General features: G+C 41.1%; 1 protein-coding gene across 14 annotated transcripts in view; it reads left to right on the forward strand.

The window, feature by feature from the left end:
* LOC100537342 (transcription factor COE3) overlaps positions 1-9225 on the forward strand; it is a 269751-nt gene that overhangs the window by 219456 nt on the left and 41070 nt on the right. For all 14 annotated transcript variants that reach the window (XM_073922345.1, XM_073922341.1, XM_073922343.1 and 11 more), the window contains one exon: positions 8376-8464. In XM_073922345.1, coding sequence (XP_073778446.1) covers positions 8376-8464 — 89 coding nt within the window. The remainder of the gene's footprint in view (positions 1-8375; positions 8465-9225) is intronic.

Raw genomic sequence — 9225 nt, forward strand, 5'->3', positions numbered from 1 at the left:
TCTCTCCTTCTCTCTCTCAGTTTTTCTTGACACTATATATCCAGATGGTGTTGATTATAGCATAGCAGACTGTCCAGAAATGACACAAGAAAATAATGTCAGGTTTATCTCTCTCTCTCTCTCTGAGAGTAATCACAGCAGTGTTTGATCAGAGTTGTTTTCTACACACTAAAACATCTAGACATAACCCATTTATTTAAATATATATACATGCAGTTTTATTCGATGTTTGACATCAACCAAAACACGAAGAGACAGACATAGAGTAGCTCCTCCCATTTTTTAAAAACAGCCAATAGCGTTTTGTTTTATCACAGCTCTGCCAGTGAGAGAGGTCGAGCTCAAGCGCATCAAATGAACAGCCAATGAGAAGCGTCTTAAAGGGGGCGGGGCATGTCAGACAGTAGAGAGCATTTGATTGGTTATGATTTGATGTGAAACATGAATAAAACTGTTGATCCATTATGGTGGAAGAGACAAACTACTGATTTTACATGATTATAGCAGTTCTATATCTTAGAAACATGAATTTTGTCCCTGTTTTGGAGTAAACTAGCCTATTTTTATGAAGATTTTTGGATATGCGCATAAAAAACGGTTGATGGAAACACCATGATGCACATAAAAAACGTATGCGCATATTTAAGTAGGATGCACTTTTTATTCGATAGGAAAACATGCGCATAAACTGCGATGGAAACACTTTTACCGAACAAAAGGTAAAAGTATTAGTATTAAGTATTAAAAGTATAAGGTTTTAGTGTTAGTGTTATTATATTATTAATCACCTCCAGAATCAGGAGCGTCTGTGCTCCGCGTCTGACACCTTCAAACGCCACTCTGTGTTCACTGCGTGTCAGGATTGCCTTCTAAGGCGCAAGTCATTTATAAGATACCTATCAGATTCCTACTGCAGCAAATTGAGTTTGTACTGTTGATATGTAGCACTAGTTAATCAGGAAGTGTCGATATTGTTCGCTTTGACTCGTTGGATGGAAACGCTGCTTTATTCGCACATCTTTTATGCGATAATCCAGTTTTGCGCATAAAGTTCATTCACATTTTTGGATGGAAACACAGCTACTGATACTAACATCTAAAGCTCTTTATTTTAATTTCACGGGACCTTTTAATAGAGTAGCCTCAATGTTTGTACATACAGCAGGGAAAATAAGTATTGAACACACTGTCATGTGTTTTCCTAAAGGAGCCGCTGACATGGAATTGAAGCAGATTTTGATCAAAATCCAAACAACGCAAACATAAAAACAAAACAAAATGAATCTGATAAAGGAGTTGTGTGTGATAAGAATGGAGCGACACCAGGAGAAAGTGCTGAACTACTGAAATGTGTTTAATGCTTTATATAAAAGGCTTTCTTTGGTGCTGCAGCTTAAAGACGCCTCTCATATGGAGAATGACGTCACATGCATTGCACAGACTTCAACAGAGTGTGTAAATCTTGATGCTTCTGTGGGTCTCGTCTATCAAATCTGAGCTTTATTCTGTGTTCTCTATTGGATTCGGTTCAGGTGATTGGCTGGGCCATTCTACAGCTTGATCTTCTTTCTCTGAAAGCATCTTAGAGTCTCCTTGGCTGTGTTTTGGATTATTGTCTTGCTGAAATGGTTTGATCTTCATCCTCCTGCTGATGTAGATGTTGGACTGAAGCAGCTGATGTTCATGTACACTGAGGAAGGGCAGAGGCTTGCTGAAGAACTACTGAGAGATTTCAGCTGCTGTCTGAGCCTTCACTGCCGGATTACACCTCCCTTTCTTCATCTGTTCATACTTTTTCTTGCACCTTTATGCAGAACTTAATTTCTAAACTAATTAGTTGATAATTTATAATTAGCTAATAAGTTAACGGCACCTTTAGAAATATGTATTCTGAGAAAACAGTGAAGTGTTCACTACTTATTTCCCCCACTTTGCATATTTTAATTTCTTGTTTGAGCAGTCAAAACAGTCAGCAGTGCACATATTGCACATAAACTACATTTTTCTTTCATTCATTCACTTTGTTTTCGGCTTAGTCCCTTTATTAATCAGGACTCGCCACAGCGGAATGAACCGCCAACTTATCCAGCATATGTTTCACACGGCGGATGCTCTTCTAGTTGCAACCCATTACTGGGAAAACTCATACACATGCATTCACACACAGAAACACCAACTGACCAAGCTGAGGCTCGAACCTGCAACCTTCTTGTTGTGAGGCGACAGCGCTACCCACTGCGCCACCCATCATTTTATTGTTTACTTTTTACATTTTATTGTATTATTATTAAGCACAAGAAGGTCGCTGGTTCGAGCCTCGACTGGATCAGTTGGCATTTCTGTGTGGAGTTTGCATGTTCTCCCTGCATTCTTGTGGGTTTCTTCCGGGTGCTTCAGTTTCCCCTACAGTCCAAAGACATGCGCTATAGTTGAATTGGGTAGGCTAAAATTGTCCTCAGTGTATGAGTGTGAATGAGTGCATGTGGATGTTTCCCAGAGATAGATTGCGGCTGGAAGGGCGTCCACTGCGTAAAAACGTGCTAGATAAGTTGGCGGTTCATTCCACTGTGGTGACCCCTGATTAATAAAGGGACTAAGCCGACAAGAAAATGAATAATTGAATTACTACAGTGAGTTTGTTTGTTTTAATTCCATTCTTGGCTCCTCAGTTTGAGATTCTCCGGTCGGCCCCTTCCCCCTCCTGCTCGTTTTCTTTTATCGTTATTTTTTTTTCCGTTCGTTTGTTTGTTTCATTCCTTCATTTGTTTTCTCTCTTTCGTTCGTTCCTCAGCTTTTTTTGTTCAAATTTTCCTCTTGTTTGTTTGTTCATTTGTTCATTTTCTTTTTTTGTACATTTTTTCTTTCAATAATTTTTTGGTTAATTTCATTCATTCATTTGTTTTCTTGCATTCGTTCGTTGTTTAGCTTGTTGTTCGTAATTTCCTTCTTGTTTGTTCATTTATTCGTGTGTTCGCTCGTTTTCGCGTGGGTTTCCTCCGTGTGCTCCGGTTTCCCCCACAGTCCAAACACGTGCTATAGTTGAATTGGGTAGACTAAATTGTCCTTAGTTTATGAGTGTGTGTGGATGTTTCCCAGAGATGGGTTGCAGCTGGAAGGGCGTCCACTGCGTAAAAACGTGCTGGATAAGTTGGCGGTTCATTCCACTGTGACGACCCCTGATTAATAAAGCGACTGAGCCGAAAAGAAAATGAGTAACTGAATTACTACAGTGAGTTTGTCTGTTTTAATTCTACACATATAAATTGTTTGCAGCAGTCATCAGTGTTTTCAGTGCGGTTTCAAAGCTTTCCATTGCAAATGATGACTGAATTAAGTTTTGGGGTGTACTGTCTCTTTAAATATCCTCCAGTCCTCTTGTATTGATGTATAGATATGCATGTATGTACCCTGAGCTCTTGTAAACTCCTTGTGATTTGCTCACACTTGATGCTGAATCTCTTGACTCTTGGCTCCTCAGTTTAAGATTCTCCTGTCGGCCCCGGGCCCCTCCTGCTCGTTTTCTTTTTTCGTTATTTTTTTTTGTAAATTTTTTTGTTCGGTTGTTTGTTTCATTTATTTTTTTGTTTTCTCTATTTCGTTTGTTCTTGAGCTTGTTCAAATTTTCCTCTTGTTTATTTGTTTGTTCGTTCGTTCATGTTCTTTTTTCGTTAATATTTTCTATCATTAATTTTTTTTTATTAATTTCATTCATTCATTTGTTTTCTTGCATTCGTTCGTTCTTTAGCTTGTTGTTCATAATTTCCTTCTTGTTTGTTCATTTATTCGTGTGTTTGTTTGTTTTCGCATGGGTTTCCTCTGTGTGCTCCGGTTTCCCCCACAGTCCAAACACATGTGCTATAGTTGAATTGGGTAGACTAAATGTGTCCTTAGTTTATGAGTGTGTGTGGATGTTTCCCAGAGATGGGTTGCAGCTGGAAGGGCGTCCACTGCGTAAAAACGTGCTGGATAAGTTGGCGGTTCATTCCACTGTGGCGACCCCTGATTAATAAAGCGACTGAGCCGAAAAGAAAATGAGTAACTGAATTACTACAGTGAGTTTGTCTGTTTTAATTCTACACATATAAATTGTTTGCAGCAGTCATCAGTGTTTTCAGTGCGGCTTCAAAGCTTTCCATTGCAAATGATGACTGAATTAAGTTTTGGGGTGTACTGTCTCTTTAAATATCCTCCAGTCCTCTTGTATTGATGTATAGATATGCATGTATGTACCCTGAGCTCTTGTAAACTCCTTGTGTTTTGCTCACACTTGATTCTGAATCTCTTGACTCTTGGCTCCTCAGTTTGAGATTCTCCTGTCGGCCCCGGGCCCCTCCTGCTCGTTTTCTTTTTTCGTTATTTTTTTTTTGTAAATTTTTTTGTTCGTTTGTTTGTTTTATTTATTTTTTTGTTTTCTCTATTTCGTTTGTTCTTGAGCTTGTTCAAATTTTCCTCTTGTTTATTTGTTTGTTCGTTCGTTCATGTTCTTTTTTCGTCAATATTTTCTATCATTAATTTTTTTTATTAATTTCATTCATTCATTTGTTTTCTTGCATTCGTTCGTTGTTTAGCTTGTTGTCCATAATTTCCTTCTTGTTTGTTCATTTATTTGTGTGTTCGCTCGTTTTCGCGTGGGTTTCCTCTGTGTGCTCCGGTTTCCCCCACAGTCCAAACACGTGCTATAGTTGAATTGGGTAGACTAAATGTGTCCTTAGTGTATGACTGTGTGTGAATGTTTCCCAGAGATGGGTTGCAGCTGGAAGGGCATCCGCTGCTTAAAATGTGCTGGATAAGTTGGCGGTTCATTCCACTGTGGCAACCCCAGATTAATAAAGCGACTGAGCCGAAAAGAAAATGAGTAACTGAATTACTACAGTGAGTTTGTCTGTTTTAATTCTACACATATAAATTGTTTGCAGCAGTCATCAGTGTTTTCAGTGCGGCTTCAAAGCTTTCCATTGCAAATGATGACTGAATTAAATTTTGGGGTGTACTGTCTCTTTAAATATCCTCCAGTCCTCTTGTATTGATGTATAGATATGCATGTATGTACCCTGAGCTCTTGTAAACTCCTTGTGTTTTGCTCACACTTGATGCTGAATCTCTTGACTCTTGGCTCCTCAGTTTGAGAGTCTCCTGTCGGCCCCGGGCCCCTCCTGCTCCGGCTGTCACTCGTTTCTCCTACAGAGCCGCTCAAACAAATTTGATTTAGCAGCTCTCCGAGACCCATTCCCGAGGAAAGAAAACAAATATTGTTATAATGGTAATAACATCTATTTGCGGCGCACGACAAACAGCAGCGGGCCCTTTGAAAAGAGGCCCCGGCTCCTGCGCAGACGCCTTATTCTTATTCATGAAAGCACCGCTTATGCATATTAGTGCAAACTAGGTATTCTACTCGCTAGCATTTGGACTGTCAATCATCCTTACCGAATACAAGAGGCAACGGTGACAAAAGCGGACCGGGCAAGAAGGCTGACAAATTGTCCCCAAAGTCAAATTTGACAGCCTTTTATGATTAATGGGCTTGATTATGGAGGAATATCTCCCTAACTGCTTTCCGGGTGTTTCTTTTCTGGCGCGGCGAGATGGGGAAGAGAGGCTAAGCGGAGGTGCGGAGAATGAAATATAGCGTGAGCAGAGCTGAGGAATTGAATTAGGCAGGAAAGGTTAGAGTTTGGGAATAACGAAGCAGGGGAAGGCCAGAGGGCTTCGCTAAACACTTCATAACACAAAGTCAGGCCACGGGGAACGGCGTCAGAACAAATGTACAGGGACAAACGCACACGCACTGCCGCGTCTGAGAGGACGTTCACCAACTGTGTGTGTTTGTGTGTAAACATGCGCTCAGGAATTATTCTTATAAAGGGAAGAGCCTCCTCTGCCCTGATGTCAAACCAAACACAGATATGCTAATGTTGTAAGGATAGCCCCGCCTCTAAGTTGTTCTGATTGGTCCATTGCTTTAGATCTGACAGTGATGAGGAGTGATGTGTGTAAATGCCGGAATTCTTTTAACTTGACACAGTGTCTTAAAAGTGTGTGTGTGTGTGTGTTTTGTGTGTGTGTGTGTGTGTGCACATTTGTGTTTGCACGTGTTTGTGTGTGTACTTGTGTTTACAATTTTGTGTGCATTTATATGCATACTTGCTTTTGCGTTTGTGTGTGCTGTTATGAGTGTGTATGCGTTCACTATTGTGTGTGCATATATGTGTGTGCTGTTATGAGTGTGTATGCGTTCACTATTGTGTGTGCATATATGTGTGTGCGACTATGAGTGTGTATGTGTTTACAATTGTGTGTGTTTATGTATGTGCGGTTATTAGTGTGTATGCGTTTACAATTGTGTGTGCGCATTTGTGTGAGTGTGTGCGTATGTGAGCATTTGTGTGTGCCTGCAAGTGTGTTTGTGTACGAGTGTGTGTGTATTTGTGTTAGTGTGTGCGGATTTGTGTTTGTAGTTTGTCTGGGTGTGTGTGTGTGTATGTACTTGTGTTTAAAATTGTGTGTGCATTTTTGTGCGTGTATGTGCATACTTGCTTTTGCGTTTGTGTGTGTGTGGTTATGAGTGTGTATGCGTTTACTATTGTGTGTGCATTTATCTGTGTGTATGTATGCGCTTGTGTGTGTGACTGAGTGTGTATGCGTTTACAATTGTGTGCGCTTATGTGTGTGCAGTTATGAGTTTGTATGTGTTTTTACAATTGTGTGTGTGCATTTGTGTAAGTGTGTGTGTATGTGAGCATTTGTGTGTGCCTATGTGTGTGTGTGTGTGTGTACGGGTGTGTGTGTATTTGTGTTAGTGTTTGCGCATTTGTGTTTGCACGTGTGTGTGTTTGTGTGTGTGTGTACTTGTGTTTACAATTGTGTGTTTGTGTGTGCGGTTATGAGTGTGTATGCGTTTACAATTGTGTGTGCTTATGTGTGTGCGCTTATGAGTGTGTATGCGTTTACGATTGTGTGTGCGCGCATTTGTGTGAGTGTGTGCGTATGTGAGCATTTGTGTGTGCCTGCATGTGTGTTTGTGTACGGGTGTGTGTGTATTTGTGTTAGTGTTTGCGCATTTGTGTTTGCATGTGTGTGTGTGTGTGTGTGTGTGTACTTGTGTTTACAATTGTGTGTGTTTATGTGTGTGCAGTTATGAGTTTGTATGTGTTTTTACAATTGTGTGTGTGCATTTGTGTAAGTGTGTGTGTATGTGAGCATTTGTGTGTGCCTATGTGTGTGTGTGTGTGTGTACGGGTGTGTGTGTATTTGTGTTAGTGTTTGCGCATTTGTGTTTGCACGTGTGTGTGTTTGTGTGTGTGTGTACTTGTGTTTACAATTGTGTGTTTGTGTGTGCGGTTATGAGTGTGTATGCGTTTACAATTGTGTGTGCTTATGTGTGTGCGCTTATGAGTGTGTATGCGTTTACGATTGTGTGTGCGCGCATTTGTGTGAGTGTGTGCGTATGTGAGCATTTGTGTGTGCCTGCATGTGTGTTTGTGTACGGGTGTGTGTGTATTTGTGTTAGTGTTTGCGCATTTGTGTTTGCATGTGTGTGTGTGTGTGTGTGTGTGTACTTGTGTTTACAATTGTGTGTGTTTATGTGTGTGCGGTTATGAGTGTGTATGCGTTTACAATTGTGTGTGCGCATTTGTGTGAGTGTGTGCGTATGTGAGCATTTGTGTGTGCCTGTATGTGTGTTTGTGTACGGATGTGTGTATTTGTGTTAGTGTGTGCTCATTTGTGTTTGCACATGTGTCTGGGTGTGTGTTTGTGTGTGTGTGTGTGTACTTGTGTTTTCAATCGTACGTGCATTTATGTGTGTGTATGCATGCATTTACAATTGTGTGTGCTATGAGTGTGTGTGTTTACAATTGTGTGTGTGCATTTGTGCGTTTACATGTGTGCATATGTAAGCATTTGTATGTGCCTGCATGTGTGTTTGTGTGTGCATATATGAGTGTGCATGTGCATACTTGCATGTGTATGTGTACATGTATGCTCATGTGTGTGCGCATTTATGTGTGTATGTGTGTGTTTGTGTGCGTGTGTGTGCATGTGCATACTTGCGTATATATGCATGTGTGTGTATACTTATGGGTAAATGCAGGTGTGTGTGTGTGTTTTTGTGTGTTTGCATGTGTATATGCTCGGTATTCAACACTTGTGGGGACCAAATATTTCAAACAAAGCAACAGCAGAACATTTTGACCCAACTAAAGTGAAATTGTAACAGGACTCATCTCTGGATCAACACGTCTTGCACTCTGACTTTGAGGAGTGGAGTTGTTTATACACACACACACACACACACACAGACACACACACACACACACAGGCGTGTTTCTGAGCGTTTAATCTAATAACGCTCCTCTTCTGTGTTCCTCCTGCAGCTCTCAATGAACCCACCATAGACTACGGCTTCCAGAGGCTACAGAAGGTGATCCCGCGCCACCCCGGAGACCCCGAGAGGTTACCCAAGGTACAACACACACCGCTTCTGCTCAAGAAAACACACTCTGTCTGCACTTTCAGGTTTACAGACGCTTTTTGAACGTACGCTTGACATACATTTCCGAAGAGAGGTAAAACATTATGGTGGTGGGCGATGAATATTTCAGCCTCAGATCTGGCTCTGCGTATGAGTGTGTTTGAGTGTGTGTGTGTGTGTGTGTGTGTGTGTGTGTGTTTGGATGTGGATTCAGGGAGCCTGAGGGTCAGCTGTTTGATAGTGCTGAAGAGTTGCTTGTGAATGAGAAAACGTGTGTGTGTGTGTGTGTGTGTGTGTGTGTGTGTGTGCGTGTGTGTGTGAGGGTGAGGCAGAGGTTACAGACGCGCTCTTATCCACGCCGGTGGCAGAGCTTACGGGAAGCATCAGGCAGTAAATCAAAGTACAAAGATGATGTGTGCGTAATTGTGTGTGTATGTGCGTAATTGTGTGTGTGTGATTGTTTTTGTGTGTGTTTGATTGTTTATGTGTGTATGTGTGTGTGAGATTGTGTGTGTGTGCTTGTGCATGTCTGTGTGCATATGTAAGCATTTGTAAAAGTGAGTGTGTGTTTGTGTGAATGTGTGTGCGCGTGTACTGTATGTGCATGTGTGTGTGTGTGCGCTTGTGCATATTTAAGCATGTGTGGGAGTGTTGTTGTGTGTTTGTGTGTATATGTGTGAATATCTGTGTATGCGTTTCTGTAAATGTGAGTGTGTGTATATCTGTGTGTGTGTGTGTGCTTGTGCATATGT

The sequence above is a fragment of the Danio rerio genome, chromosome 14 (genome assembly GCF_049306965.1).
Source record: "Danio rerio strain Tuebingen ecotype United States chromosome 14, GRCz12tu, whole genome shotgun sequence".
Lineage (NCBI taxonomy): Eukaryota > Metazoa > Chordata > Actinopteri > Cypriniformes > Danionidae > Danio > Danio rerio.